We start from the raw sequence: 16631 nt of genomic DNA on the forward strand, positions 1-16631 counted from the left end.
GAAGAATGATGGACATCAAACATCTTAGAAATGATCAATCTTCTCAGACTGATGGGCAGCAACAGTTTCTTCTCTAAGATCATTGCTGATGTCTTTCCTCCTTCACATGGTGAAAACACCTGAATACTGCAGAGCAGCAAACTGATAGAACTGGTGCTTTTATAGAGGTGCTCACAAAGATGATGATCAATTAATTAGTGCATTGATAAGCAGCACTTAGGCTACTGAGCCTGGAAGCCTGTGAAATGTTAAAAACATTTATTTTCATCTCTTTTTTTAATGCTAATTATTGACATATTTATTATTTTATAGGTATTTCTTTGAAGTATTTATATTGAAGAGTTTGATTTAGATTTCATATTGCTTTGAAATAAAGATATTGATGCACACTGTTTAATTGGTGATTTTTCTTTATGGGGCAAAAAGTATTTGTAAAACGTAGCATAAACTAATGGTATCTAAAGGAAAACGGCCCATCCCTCAACAGAACCCTCACAGATGTCCTGATGTTCCTCGTGACATTACAAGTGCTCAGTTGAACCTTTACTGACATTGTCTACATGTTTGATCCAAGCAGGTTAAGAACAGCTTTTTTTTTATCTAAAGACTATGTTTTTCTGTCACTCACTGTTTTCTTTTTGTTCTTGTCTTCTCTTTGTTTGTCTGGGCTCATTGTGGCCTCGAAAACATATAGCTGGTTTCAGGTTTCATCAGCAGATGAGTGATAGCCAATCCATCAGCCACTGTCCTCATTTCTACACCTGCACCACCCACAAGAGATCATGAAGCATCCGTACATACAAAGAGGATTCACTAGCATGATGAGCTTTACCTTGCTGCTGCTGTTTTGTGGTTTTTGTTTTGTAAATAAAGTTCATTCAAAATCAATAGTAATTTTCTTGCTTTAGTAACTATGTATATTATTATTTGCAAATAATTACATAATCATTATAATAAAATTATAATTATTTTTTCATTGTATTATTTTAAATGTACCCTTTCATGTTTTTGTTGTTTATATTTTGTTTTTAAGCATTTGATGAAGTGAAATTGCATTGATATGAAGACTGTGATGAAATCTAAATTTCTGTTTTCTATAAAACATAAAGCCACAGCAAAGGTTACAGATGTACTTGTTCATTACAGCCAACATTAAATATGGGGCAGACAGGATTTGATGGTTTGTTGGGTATCTCTGCGTTTCTCATTCAACCATTTACCATTTACAAAACCAACTGCACCTGCTGTTTATTTCTTTCCTCTGTGAGATTAAGGACTTTTTTGTATTTGTAATACCAATTAGCTCTTTTTTAAAAAATCAGTTCAAATCTGTAAGCAGTTTTGTTTTTGACATTGGAAAGAGCTCAAAGCTGTTGTATAAGGATTTCTATGAAACCCTGAATTTCACACATTCATTCAAACCTAGGTTTACAAAGGTCGTGCTGTACTGCAGTTAGTGATATTGATGGGACATCCCATTAAAAGTTTTCTCGATCCGCTGCTGATCAAAATAACATGAAGCGCGTGAGTGAGTATCAAACCCTGCAGATGGCAGCAAACACACAACTACACACGGGGATGGATGTCGTGCGTTCTGTGGGTAATACCAGAACTTCTACAATATTTCTGTCTTCACATCAGTAATAACGACATCATTCTGCTACCTGGACTCTGATTCTGTCATTAACCCGTTCTTCTGATGAACGACCCCTCTGCAGCTCCCACCGCGCATCCTCCTGATGTTACAAACCCCAGCAGGAACACATCGTCCAGCCACCCACGCGCACGCTGAAAGTGACTGACAGAGATAGAGGAGGATCACGCGCAGAATCGGACAGCAGACAGAAGGAGCCTTCATCCTCTTGATCTTCAGGACCGTTGGAGGGGAATCCCGGCGGTCACACCAAAGGGGGCGTTACCACAGCTTGTGTGCGCGTGTGTGTAGCACGTGCAGCCTGAGAGCCGAACTTCTCTGATCCTTCAGCTGGTTGTTAGGTGCCTGTCACCGCTCTTATCGATTACTGGTCGGCAGGATCTGTGCGCGTGTGCCTGGGTGACTGATCCGCAGCTCTTATCAGCCATGGCAGGAGGTAGGACCAACGTTAGCGGCTTGTGACCGCAGCTGATACTGGAACTGTGACCGGACCTGGTGATGACATCCAGTTTAAAACGTTTGAACCGGCTTTAAACTTTGACGTTTGATCACTTTGAAGAGCCAACAAACACTGACATCACATCCGGTGACTGCTTGACTAGATTATCAACACCAGATGACTGAGCTACATTAAAGTAACCATCTGTAGTAGCTGAGCTTGTGACATCATCTGGTCCACGTGATGACGTAATCATATGCTGTAACATCAGCTTGTGGCCTGCAGGGGGAGATGGCTGCCACTTACAGCAGCCGCGACATTGTGGACAGTTACCTACGCTACAAACTGCTTAGCAGAGATGTGACCTGGCATTTCCCATCATCACGCCAGGCAAGCCGTCAGCAGAGGCGTACTGATGTCTCATCACTGTCCCCACGGAGATCTGAGACGGCATGGAGGTCAAACCAAGACCCGGCTCCAGACAATCTACAGCGAGTCCCGTCCCAACTGCAGGTGGCGCTGCAAAGTGCCAGTGACAAGTTTGAGCAGTGTTACCATGGTGACCTGTCTGCCCAGGTGTCTGCTCTGCAAAGGTGGATGGACAGCAGCAATGAAGCGCCATGGCGCAGCCTGACTGTGATTAGGAATGAGTTGTTCAGGGATGGCGTGAATTGGGGGCGCATTGTGACCATGATGGCCCTGGGCGGAGCTCTGAGCGCTGAGGTGGCTGGGACAGGTGAAATGGGTCAGTTGGACAACATAGCTGACTGGATGGTGGAAAGTTTGGACTCACCACCACTCCAAAGATGGATAGAAGAGAACGGAGGATGGGTAGGAGCATCCTTTGTATCTTTCTGTTTCACTGTCTCCTTTAATTACTCCCTTGTTTTCTTTTCTTCTCCCATTGTTTCCTTGTGTCCGTTCATAGTTTCCTTTTTTCCTTTTAGCGTTGTTTCTAGAGCTGGGCTGAAAAATTTTAATAAATTTGAATCAATTCAAATTTAGTGAATTCATTATCGCACTCGAGCGTAGGGGGTACCCATTGTTTGGTGTCATGTTGCAGTTTCTCCTTTTAATCTGAAGGGGGCAGCAGGGGTGGAATCTGCTGGTAAACTCATCCGGTCGGAGTTCTTTTGATGGTTCACCTCAGTTTGGTAGGTATTTTCTATTTTAAAACAACAATGGTGTCCAACATGATGCAGTGTCTTTATTAGCTTGTGGAAGAAAATGAAGAAATAATTCAATCAGCCTCTCATCAGCTTCATCCATTCAGTGTTGTTTTTAAAAATGGCTACTACACAAATTCAGCGAGAAGATCCAGAAATCCGGAAACTCATTATCCCAAATTGACCAATCATAAGGGAGTACTTCCGCGTAACTGTCTGCGTAGCAGGGGTTCGCGTCAGGTCTGGAAGACATGCGCGTCGGGCCTTCGCGGAGCTACGCAGCACCTACGGTGGTGACACAGATGCCACACGAGTATAAATCCAGCTTAAGTGTCCTTGGACAAGACCAGAACCCTGCATTGCCTCCCGATTTGTCTATGGGGGTATGGGTGAATGTGACATGCAGAGTAAAACGCTTTAAGTGGTCAAGCTGAGTGGAAAAGTACTGTATAAATACAAGTCCATTTACCATTTTAACCAATTCAGATTTTTTCATTCATGGATTCATCTGTAAACTGCTATGCAGCTTACTATGTCTCGCAGCTAACGCTAAGACCATGGGTTACGCCATGTTCAACAAACCACAAATATTTTTAAAGTAACAGGAAGTGATGTCACCACTTACGTCTCCCTCCCAGGGAGGTAAAGATGGCAACACTATGACTCCCGTGACGAGCTCTGGTGTTACTGTGAGAGCGTCGCGCTTATCGCAGGAGCATGCACATCTGAACAAGTTGAATCTACCATCACAGTTGTCAGTTCAGAGTTGTATTACAGCTTAAAATAGATCCAATATACTTTGTAGGTTTTAACATCAACCCGTTAGCTGAGATCTGAACTTTGAGAATATTTAGAGGCTTTAGTGAATGAAACAGTTTCATCAGAGCATTTAAAAAGTTGAACTTTTTTCACTGAGAGTACAGAAACACTGAGTGGTGAACATAGACAAGGATCTGTTAAATATAGTAATTCAGAAATGCATGTAGATGCATCATATCAGATTATTACAATGATCTGATTACGCCCAGAAATCTGATTTTGATGGTCATGTAAACAGTAATTATTTAAGAATATCTTATATTCAGAGAAATTGTTGTTATAAATATCAATATAGGATCAAATCGGATTTAATCTAATCAAATCAGACTGTTGAATTAATTCAGGAAATTAGTGATGATACCAGCCATAATTGTTTTCTTGTGTCCTAACATGGTTTACCTTTCTTCTTCTATTGTTTCCTTTAGTTCTTTCACAGTTTCCTTTTCTTCTTCCACTGGTTCCTTGTCTGATTCCATTGTCTCCTTGTCTTCTTGTCTTCCTCGATTGTTTCCTTGTCCCCTTGTTGTGTCTCTCATGCATGTGATGTGGAAAGATGGTTGGGAGGAAAAAAAAGAGTTCAGAAACACCAGCTTGATGATTAATAAAAGAGGTGTATTTCAAAAAGTCTGGTGTCTAAAACGGATCAATAGAATCTGTGAGGACTCCTAACCCAGTTGTGGAAAATCTTACTCACTCTGGTCACAGGTCACTTGTCTAGTCGTAGGGAACTGAGACAAAGAACTCCCTCCACTTACATCTATATGTAAAGACTTGAATATGAAGGATGTATGATACTCCATAGATACAGTTCATGTGGTCTTTACAGGAAACAGACCGGAACATCTGAATTTGATTAGTACACCTAAATGTAATTAACACATCTGGATTAGCTTAAAATGCCTATGTAATGCTAATGATCAGACACTACACGTCCTTTTCTTCTTTCATTCTCCAAGCCTTTCCCTTGTTTTCTTTTGTCCTCTTCCTTTCCTGATTCTGCTTCTTTCCTCTCCCTTGTGCTTATGCTTTCCTTGTTTATCTTTTTTCCAGATTTGTTTTCATGTTTCCTCTTTATGTCTTTGTCTCATTGATTGTTTTCTTGTATAATTTTGTTATTTGTCTTCTTTTTTGGTTCCATTCAGTTATTTCCTTGTGTCCTTGTCTTTTATTGGTTGCTTTTCTTTTCATTATTTCACTTTTTTTCCTATCTGGTCTGATTCCCGTTCTTTTCCCTTTTCTCCTTTTACTTGTTGTTTTGTTCTGGATCCCATTTATTTTCTCATTTTCTTCTTCATCTTTTTACCTTCATCCTGTCTCTTCCCTCTCTTTTATCTCAGTTTTTTCCTTTCTCTATTTTCTCCTTCTACCCTGTCATGTATATTTTATTATTCCTTCTATGCTTTCTCATGTCATTACTTATTTCATCAGTTATTATTTAATGCTCAGTCTTTTTCTACATCTATCATTACACAAATCAAAATGCATCAGGTTTTGTTCCAGTGTTTGAAGTTTGCAGGATCTTCAGAGGAGGTTTCTGATATTTTCAAGGGTCCTTTAAAGTATTATTTATCCCCTTTAAAGTGTTTTTACATATCTTGAATGAGGTTTCAGGTGTGCTTGAAAGAGTTTAAATAATCCAACAACGGTTTATTTGGGTGTAAATAGGTTCTGCTAATTTTGCAAGAGGGTCTTTTAGTTTTAATAAAATTCCAGCTTATTGTTGAAAGTTCTGTGTAGGTTTTGATGGTATGTTTGAAGGAATTTCAGTTTTGATTTGTTTAAGAAGTGTTTGGCCTCCAGTGTTCTAGAAAGATAAATCTGTGGTTCATCAATCAGTAAGTGGTTTCAGTAATCACTGATTACTGAAATATCTAAAATATATCCTCCCAGGCTTTCAGTGGCATTTCAAGGTTTTCCAGGACAGTTTTGTCTGAGTGGATTTTATGAGTCAGATCATCCAGGAATCCCAGAAATAATCTTAGTACATTTGTGTTTGAAAGGTCTTTGACTGAGTTCCACCAATCCTTGAAAAGCAGTTTTCATGGTTCTAGGCTCATGTGCTCTGACGAGGCTCTTTGAATTAATGGTTTCCTCCATGAAGTTCTTGTCAGGGCTTCTGTGGTCCTTTGAGAAACTCCAGAGATCCTCGAACTGTCCCAGGGCGCATCAGCTGTAGTTCAGTAACTAAAGGTTTTTGAATATTTTCCTTATGTTTCATGTAGAGATTAAAGGTACATTTGCAAAGTGAATGATTATCATACTCTAACAAATAAGCAGAAATAAATTAAATGTTATCAATAACTATCAGCTTTATCACAGAGCATCTTTTTGCTGTTGTGAGGACTATCATCTTGAACCTGGTTCTAACCTGGTTCCTGAAACCAGGTCACAAAGTGAAGACCAAACACAGTATGTTCACTGCCAAGGTCCTCACAAAGATGGAAGATGTTCCCACACACACACATACACACACACACACACTCAGACAGCCTCTCGATCAGATACGCTGAGCTGCAGGCTGAAAATACTCTGCAGACAGATAGGACAGTATTTTGGTTTGAATGCAAATAATATGCAAAGTGCAGAAAATCCCTAAAACTCTGCAGACTCTGAGTGTGTGTGCGTGCGTGTGTGTGTGTGTGTGTGTGTGTGTGTGTGTGTGTGTGTGTGTGTGTGTGTGCAGACTACAGATTTCACCATTTCTTTTGTGTTTGTGGTCTGCTGTAGAGAGGATTCACTTTTGACCTCACATGTCCTCTTAGCAAACTACAACAAGAATTAATTAATCAAAGAAATGGTATATGGATCACTTTATTCATTATTATTATACAGAGCAGAATGTATATATAAAAAAAAATCTGAAGGCTCAAAAGTCAAAAAAGGACTCTCATCAGTCAGCTGCTTATGTACAGAAAACAGATTTTTGTTGGTGTCCGCTTGAACTTGAATAACTGCAAATTAACTGAGTCCAAAGATCTCTTAGACAAGGCAAGTCAAGTTTATTTGTATAGCACATTTCATGTACAAGACTATTCAAAGTGCTTTACATAAAACATTAAAAGCATTACAGTGGTGTGCAGGAATTAATAACAAGTGCATTTAAAACAAACATTAAAAAATAAATAAATAAAAGCAGAAAGAAAAAAAGCTCAAATAAACTAGATAAAATGCAAGAAATAAAGTTCCAGTGTGGGGTATTAACAGTTGTTTTGAAAATAGGCAGCAAATAGAAAAGTTTTAACTTTGATGTAAAACTGCTGAGTTTCAGCAGACTTGCAGTTTTCTGGGAGTTTGTTCCAGATGTGAGGAGCATAAAAGCTGAACGAAAAGCTTAGAACTGAAAACGATCTGAATTTCCAATGGAAAACACTTGAAAATCAGCAGCTTTACTCCAAACACCAGTAAAAACAAATGCTAAAGATAAACTACCAAATATCCACTGGAAAAATCCACTCTGATGACCTGCATATGAGCCTTCCACTTTCCTACACAACTTTGCTGTGTACACAACTCCTCTGTGTACGTGGGTGTGCATTCAGCTCATCCTTACAAAGTTCAAAATCTTATGATTCAGATCATGTAAAAGATTTTATGTGGGTGACGTTTTGTCCTCGATGGAAATTCCTGCTTGAATGTTCACTGTTGACAGTTAATTTGTTCTTCACTGTTTTATAAATTTAAGCTTGATGACTAACAGATAATCTGATGAAACAAACAGCTAAATATTTATAAACCTTTTTTAATTGATGACTTCATTAATTCATCATTAGTCTGGGACTGTAATTTTACATTCACACCAACAATTGTGCAGTAGAATAATCTAAAGTTCAATGACAGATTAAGTTTTTGCTTCAGGTCAACCAAATAGACATGAATACAGAAACTGACACAACACTTGTTGCTACAGCCTATCAGTGTTGCAACTATACAGATGTCACCAAAAGCTGTTTTAAAATGATATATTTCCATTAAAAAGGACAAAGAGGGAATGCAGAGAATGCAGTTGAATGTTTTTCATAGAGACATGGCTACAGGAACATCCCCTGTGTCTCTGCACTGTAAAACAGTAAAAGCAGAATGAAACAACAAAGTAAATAGAAAAAGTAAAGGAGGCGGTATTGCAGTGCTTGTCATCAACCTGGACAAGATTTCACTCTACAATGGAGGATCTGCACCTGGGACACCAAACTGTTAGCTGTTTGTATCCATATGATTTACCCAGAGTTTATATGTATTAGTCTGGTAACAGTTGATATTTTAGCTGGTACCGCTATGGATGCTACAGACACAACATCCTAACACATTCATGGCAATCTGGAGACTACAACAACGCCTCCCTCTCTGCAACACTGTCAACGTTAAAACAGTTTGTCAGCTGCTCCAACAGACAATAAGATGCTGGACTTATTTTATGCAAATGTTAAAAATGCATCCAGCTTCTCTGCCCTGCCTTCTTTAAGAGGATCAGACCATAATCTGGATCTTCTCCTACCTATAAACCCATCGTTCAGCAGCAACCAGAATATTAAAACCTGTCTAATTAAGCTGAAAATGCTCTGAGGTGCTTTGAGGCCACAGATTGAAATCTTTTCTGTGAACCACATGAAAAAATGCCATTATTTCTGTGTGGACAACATCGTCCCAACAAGAGCAGTGAGATGCTTCCCCAATAACAAACCCTGCATCAGCAGTGACCTGAACCAGGTACTAAACATAAAAAGAAAGCCTTTAGGGAGGAAGACAGAGTGACAACATAACAACTTAAAGATTAAGAAGTGCAAGGAGATAATAAAAAAAGTTAGAAAGCAGCAGAACAATGTGAGGGATGTGGGTCAGGAATGGCAAAGATCACAGGCTTCAGGTTAGAAGAGGATCACCGATGGAAGTCTGGACAGAGCCACTGAGCTGGTTCATTTCAGAACAATATTGAGCATATTCAGCTGGATACCTCCGCAACCGCCTGGATTTACCAGTTTGTGAGACTGAGAAGGTAGTCAGCTCCACAGGAGACTGTCCTCTCACTGTTTTTCTTCATCATTGTATACGTCATTTTGACCTGTCATCTGCAGAAATACTCTGATGGCTCTGCTACTGTGGAGTGTATCAGTGATGGACAAGAGGCTGAATACAGGGAACTAGTAAAGTAGTTTGTGGGATGGTACAGAAGCAATCACCACTGGAGCTGACTGTCCAAAGAAGAAATAATGGATAATTCTTCACATCTTCTACACAACACAGTGGGGAAACAGAATGTGTTCGGTCAGAGGCTTCTTCACGTAACACAGAAAGCTACAGGAGGTCATTTCTGCCAGCAGCCACTGCTTTCTAGAACTATTTTTTTACATATAATTGCTGATTTTCAGTTTTTAAGAAAACAGCAAAAAACAAAACACATCAAAATCATTCAGTCATTGATTATATACTCTATTATTTTTATTTTTTATTTATTCTGATTTCCTATATGCTGAATTTTGATTGGCTAACTGTTAAAAGAGTTTTGTTTAGAGCATAAGAGAGGGAGCCCTGAACGCAGCAGAGAGGAGCTTTTACTTTCTATTTATATTTTCTCCTGCCGCTGTGGTTTCCTTCAGTTTTATCTGTTGCCTGATAACGTGTGTGTCAGTTTTGTGCATGTGTGTGTGGTATTACACAGAAATATCTTTCCAGGTAATCGATGTGGTTGAGTTTCCGCCTCAGGCTTTAGATGAACTAACAGACTGTTTCTGCAGAAGTCAGTTCAACTTGAATAACAAGACTCACGACATCAGCTGAAAACACACAAACACAGAGCTGACCTGAAGTGTGTTTGTGTGTTTTTAGTTAACTTTCAAATGGAGTCTTGTACTGGGTGGTTTGACTCTTCAGGGGATTCTGAGTGCGAAGCAAAACATCAACTCTGCAGCAGGTGAAGCTGTGCGTGTTTGTGTGTGCATATGTGTGTGTTGTTAGCTCTAAGAACACAGGCAGTGGTGAGCCAAGCTGCTTTCTCAGAATTATACATCAAAACTTTCCATCAAGATGTTCAGACAGAGACAGAGCTCCGTGTTCTGTGTGGTGATACTGACTGACTCTAAAGTTTGCTTTAGTTTGACGATTGTTTCAGACCAAACAGTCTGGAATTCATTTACTGAACTTTTTTCTACTTGTACTATGAAGCTGAAGTTACCTGGGTTGCCTTAACCAGACATTCGCAATCCTGGTAAGCAGTACTACGAAGCTGGTTAATAACTTGGTAATTCAACTCAGGGTTTTCCATCTTGATCAGTGCACTCTCACATAAAAGAGGTGGTGTTTGCAGGGTCTGACCAATCGCAAATATGGAGAAGCCCTGCAGAGCAGCTAGTTCACCATGGAGGAGTGGACAATTCCTCAAAAACATGAAGAATTAGACACATAGTCCAGGCCAAAAGCAACACTTTTAGAGCATTAGCAGCCAGGAGCTCATGCTTCATATAGTCATAACATACAATATTAAGTCATGGGACAATATAAACGAACAGCACTCTGATCACTCTATTTCACTTTATTATGGCACAGATGTTTTAGGCAGAGCTTCCTCAGTTTCTTCCTTTCCTTTATATTTTTCATTCAGTTGTTCAGAGGCTCAGCACCCCATGTGAGCACGTTTTGTTGGAATGTTAATTCCTCACCATGATGGCACTAGTAGCTGTGCGTTGAATAAATTCAAGGTTTTGCAGCTCTGCCCTGTGTGAGCATTATTATTAACCTCATTATTTAGATGCACCCCTAATGGAGCTAAACGGGCTTGGAAACAAGACAAAATATTCTTTAAAGTGGTCAGTGACAAGGCTTTATTTCTTCACACTGTCTCTGTAATATGGATGAAATCATCACAATTTATTTGACATTGTTTGCAGCACATTAGTTGACAAATGTAGTGCAGTCCTTCCAATGGAAATACTTATCTTTCCTATGGGATGTCATCCTAACACCAAAAGGATGCATCTATCTCTAAAAACTCTTACTTTCCTAAGAGCTTCTCTCACGATTTGTGATTGGTCAGGAGGTGGTGCTTTTATACTCTTATTCAAAACGTAACCTGCTCCGGAGCAGGTTCGCTGTTCATCTTAAGTTACCATGTTGACTTACCCTGGAAAGAAGTGAACCTGCGTTGTAGGACAGAAACCCTGGGGTTAACCCTGAAGTTAACTCGATCAGAGAAAATCCAGATTCCTAATACAAGCCTCTGGTGTCACAAATGATACAAAAACAAACAACAAAACAAAACACCCACATGTTCCCTACAAATGAATCATTATTTCAGAGAAGTGTGACTCAAACTGATAGTAAACTCTTTCCTAATCTCAGTCTATCTTCTTCTGGTTATGTGTTGGCTGCGTTCTGGCCCTTTTTACCACCCTATTATGGGTAATTGAGGTTCACATTTGTTGGTCTTGCTGGGATTCTGATCTGGGACTGGACCAGTAAGAATGGGCATGGCATACAATAAAGTCCTTAAGGCTCCTTCGATCCTACAGAAAGCAATATGTTTATGTCAGTATCACCATTAGAAAAAAACACTATTAGAGTTGTTTTAGACTGGTTTAAAAGTTTTTTTTTTGTGTGTGTGTTGGACTAGTTTTATACTAATTTAAGACTGGTTTTTAACTAGTGTTTAGACCAGTTTCAGGCTGGTTTTACACTAGTTTTGGACTGGTTTTAGACCATTTTCAGACTGGTTTTAGACTATTTTTTGTCTAGTTTTTAGACTAGTTTCAAGTTGATTTTATATTGTTTAGACTTGTTTCACACTGGTTAGACTAGTTTTGGACTAGGTTTGAGACTAGTTTCAAGTTGGTTTTATAGTGTAAAGACTAGTTTCAGACTGATTTTAGACTAGTTTTAGACTAGGGTTTAGACAAGTTTCAGACTGGATTTAGACTAGTTTTAAACTGGGGTTTAGACTAGTTTCAGACTGGTTATAGACTAGTTTTAGACTAGGGTTTAGACAAGTTTCAGACTGGATTTAGACTAGTTTTAGACTGGGGTTTAGACTTGTTTCAACTTGGTTTTATAACGTTTAGACTAGTTTCAGACTGGTTTTAGACTAGTTTTAGACTAAGGTTTAGACTTGTTTCAGGTTGGTCTTATAACGTTTAGACTAGTTTCAGACTGGTTTTAGACTAGTTTTAGACTGGGTTTAGACAAGTTTCAGACTGGTTTTAGACTAGTTTTAGACTAGTTTCAGACTGGTTTTAAACTAGTTTTAGACTAGGGTTTAGACAAGTTTCAGACTGGATTTAGACTAGTTTTAGACTGGGGTTTAAACTTGTTTCAAGTTGGTTTTATAACGTTTAGACTAGTTTCACACTGGTTTTAGATTAGTTTTAGACTAGGGTTTAGACTTGTTTCAGGTTGGTTTTATAACGTTTAGACTAGTTTCAGACTGGTTTTAGACTAGTTTTAAACTGGGGTTTAGACTAGTTTCAGACTGGTTTCAGACTAGTTTTAGACTAGGGTTTAGACAAGTTTCAGACTGGATTTAGACTAGTTTTAGACTGGGGTTTAGACTTGTTTCAAGTTGGTTTTATAACGTTTAGACTAGTTTCACACTGGTTTTAGATTAGTTTTAGACTAGGGTTTAGACTTGTTTCAGGTTGGTTTTATAACGTTTAGACTAGTTTCAGACTGGTTTTAGACTAGTTTTAAACTGGGGTTTATACTAGTTTCAGACTGGTTTCAGACTAGTTTTAGACTAGGGTTTAGACAAGTTTCAGACTGGATTTAGACTAGTTTTAGACTAAGGTTTAGACTTGTTTCAGGTTGGTTTTATAACGTTTAGACTAGTTTCAGACTGGTTTTAGACTAGTTTTAGACTAGGGTTTAGACAAGTTTCAGACTGGTTTTAGACTAGTTTCAGACTAGGGTTTAGACTAGTTTTAGACTGGTTTTAAACTAGTTTTAGACTAGGGTTTAGACAAGTTTCAGACTGGATTTAGACTAGTTTTAGACTAGGGTTTAGACAAGTTTCAGACTGGTTTTAGACTAGTTTTAGACTAGGGTTTAGACAAGTTTCAGGCTGGATTTAGACTAGTTTTAGACTGGGGTTTAGACTTGTTTCAAGTTGGTTTTATAATGTTTAGACAAGTTTCAGACTGGTTTTAGACTAGTTTTAGACTAGGGTTTAGATTTGTTTCAAGTTGGTTTTATAACGTTTTGACTAGTTTCAGACTGGTTTTAGACTAGTTTTAGACTAGGGTTTAGACTAGTTTCACATTGGTTTTAGACTAGTTTTAAACTAGGGTTTAGACTTGTTTCAATTGGTTTTATAGTGTTTAGACTAGTTTCAGACTGGTTTTAGACTAGTTTTAGACTAAGGTTTAGACAAGTTTCAGACTGGTTTTAGACTAGTTTCAGACTAGGGTTTAGACTAGTTTTAGACTGGTTTTAAACTAGTTTTAGACTAGGGTTTAGACAAGTTTCAGACTGGATTTAGACTAGTTTTAGACTAGGGTTTAGACAAGTTTCAGGCTGGATTTAGACTGGGGTTTAGACTTGTTTCAAGTTGGTTTTATAATGTTTAGACTAGTTTCACACTGGTTTTAGACTAGTTTTAGACTAGGGTTTAGACTTGTTTCAAGTTGGTTTTATAACGTTTAAACAAGTTTCAGACTGGTTTTAGACTAGTTTTAGACTAGGGTTTAGACTTGTTTCAAGTTGGTTTTATAACGTTTTGACTAGTTTCAGACTGGTTTTAGACTAGTTTTAGACTAGGGTTTGGACTAGTTTCAACTTGTTTTTAAAATGTAGACTAGTTTCAGACTGGTTTTAGACTAGTTTTAGACTAGGGTTTAGATTAGTTTCAAGTTGGTTTTATAGTGTAGACTAGTTTCAGACTGGATTTAGACTAGTTTTAGACTAGGGTCTAGACTTGTTTCAAGTTGGTTTTATAACGTTTAGACTAGTTTCAGACTGGTTTTAGACAGTTTTAGACTAGGGTTTAGACTTTTTTTTAGTTGGTTTAATAACGTTTAGACTAGTTTCAGACTGGTTTTAGACTAGTTTTAGACTAGGGTTTAGGCTTGTTTCAAGTTGGTTTTATATTGTTTAGACTAGTTTCAGACTGGTTTTAGAATAGTTTTAGACTAGGGTTTAGACTAGTTTCAGACTGGTTTTAGACTAGTTTTAGACTAGGGTTTAGACTAGTTTCACACTGGTTTTAGACTAGTTTTAAACTAGGGTTTAGACTAGTTTCAGTTGGTTTTATAGTGTTTAGACTAGTTTCAGACTGGTTTTAGACTAGTTTTAGACTAAGGTTTAAACTAGTTTCAGACTGGTTTTAAACTAGGGTTTAGACTAGTTTCAGACTGGTTAGACTAGTTTTGGACCAGTTTTAGATTTGTTTCAGACTGGTTGCTCCCTGGTTTTTGGCTTTGACTTCATGTTTCTGAGCTAATAGATGTTTTGCATTTGGATGAGGTGCTGCAGGAGTCCTGGTTTCTGCTTGTGGTGTTGTTGGATGAGTGTAACTGAACACGTGAGCCTCTGCATCGGCCAAGCGTGAAGAGCTTTAAAGAAGGGATCCCCCCTAATCATCATATTACAGTCACTCATCACACACATGGCTTTAACTTCTGTCTTTGTGAGGACTACCTCTGACATGCTAGATGATCACAACCCTGAACCTAAACCCACTTCTAGTTTCCAAGCTGAACTCATACCAGGTCTGAACCTTTAAGTGGGTTATTTAAAAAATAGTCTCAAAAATAATAAGTCTTCACAAGGTCTAAAAGATAAAATGGTCCTCACAGGCACAGACACAAAAGTGTTCAAGGAAATAAACCAACACTTCAAAACAAAAAACAATAAAATAACTAAACTAAAGCACACACACACGTATTTGTATTTGTGTGTATTCAAACAGCAACTCTTGGTCATGTAACCGAACACAAAAATTGTGGATGATCTCAGCTAAGCACTTCACACACACCTCTATATCCTCCACATGCTGCCTGAGGTCTCTTTACTAAAACCCATTTGAGAAGCAGAACCCAGAGGGTTTCTGGACACAAGTATCCAGCTCATCAGGACCTGCTGGACTTCATACAGGTGTGTGTTGTGTTTACTCTGCTGCCACCAAGTGCACAAACACAACAAATTAAAACATAAAGGGTCCAAACAGAGTCTCTGAGGAGGCACATTGTCAGTGGACGCTGGTGCTGCTGTGAAAAGAAGCCAGAATGTCTCATCTCTACAGACAAATATCACATGACAAGCACTTCATGTATTTGAACTCTGTGTTCACACACATGAGTGAGTGTTATTGACAAAGCAGAGTTTGTTTTAAGGTAAACAAGGAAATAATTACATCTGTTTCCTGTTGCTTTCATTTCCCAGGATGCCTTTGTAGAGCTGTATGAGTCCAGACCCCCTGTCAGTTTCTGGTCCATGAGGACAGTGTTTGGGTTGGTCGTGCTGGGAGCAGCTGGGATAACACTGGGAGCCCTCTTCACCCAGAGATAAAACCTGCAGGTCAAGGCTGATCTGACCTGGACCAGGATAAGATCCCGTCCTGTCAGCAGCCTGGCAGTCTACCATGCTGCTGCCATCAGCTTTTACACAGAGTCTGCTGACACACTGGGAAGGATTTTTATTTTTAACCTTTGAAGACTTCAGCATACCCAAATGTTCATTTAGTTTGCTACTTTCATTTATATCTACATCTGCTTTTTTGCCTGATTAAGCATAGTTTAAGTGAACAATGATGATATGCTGATGGGAACCAGTTTGGCTGAGTCATGCTGGACCTGTTTACAGGACTGAAGAAAGTTGGATGTTGAACAAGTTGTTTCTTCCATTCAAGAAAGAAAAGTTTGAAGAGATGGTTTGGTTTAAGGACCAAGATTTAAGAATTCAGTTAATCATTAGTAGCTCATTGACGATGGGACATTGAGTAGTGACCAGTTTTCTTTTTATATGATTAACTGTGTAGTCAATCTAAAAAATAAAATAAATAAAAAAAAATAACTGCCAAAAGTGTCAAGTGATTGAACTGCTGCCTACTACTACTGGTGATTGACAGGATACTCACCTGTACAGAATTAGTTTAAGTTTATCATTTCAGATGTCATTGTACAAGGTGAGATGAAAAAGTCATGTGACCACAGGTTAAAATTCCTCATTCAGGCAAAGTGCTTTACAATATAAATCACATTCACCCACTCACACACTGATGGCAGAAGCTGCCATGCAAGGCAACCACGACGCATCAGGAGCAGTTTGGGGTTCGGTGTCTTGCTCATGGACACCTTGACATGAGCTTGACAGGCCGAGGATCAAACCGGCAACCCTCAGGCTACAAGATGACCACTCTACCCTTTGAGCCACACCAATAATCAGACTAGGTATTACTGATGTTACTTTACTGTCATTTATGAAGAATTGCCCAGATTTTTGTTTTTACAGACATGCAAATGGAACTGTTGAATGAAGGTTGATGAGTTGTTGGTTATTTTCATTGCTTAAAAGGCATCAGAAGATCAAGAATCAATGAAAATTATGACATTCTCCATACTTTCTTTTCTTCTTTTAA

General features: G+C 38.7%; 2 protein-coding genes across 4 annotated transcripts in view; one reads left to right on the forward strand and one right to left on the reverse strand.

Annotated features, from left to right (window-relative positions):
• The window catches only part of LOC121628724 (NACHT, LRR and PYD domains-containing protein 12-like), a 2607341-nt gene that overhangs the window by 2451569 nt on the left and 139141 nt on the right, over positions 1 to 16631 (reverse strand). The gene's annotated exons all lie outside the window — the stretch shown is intronic.
• On the forward strand, positions 1635 to 16061 carry LOC121628759 (apoptosis regulator Bcl-2-like). The gene is made up of 2 exons (XM_041968081.1): positions 1635 to 2924; positions 15437 to 16061. The coding sequence occupies exons 1-2, from the start codon at positions 2385 to 2387 to the stop codon at positions 15560 to 15562; spliced, it is 666 nt and encodes a 221-aa protein (XP_041824015.1). The 5' UTR covers positions 1635 to 2384; the 3' UTR covers positions 15563 to 16061.

This window comes from Melanotaenia boesemani, chromosome 18, assembly GCF_017639745.1.
Source record: "Melanotaenia boesemani isolate fMelBoe1 chromosome 18, fMelBoe1.pri, whole genome shotgun sequence".
Lineage (NCBI taxonomy): Eukaryota > Metazoa > Chordata > Actinopteri > Atheriniformes > Melanotaeniidae > Melanotaenia > Melanotaenia boesemani.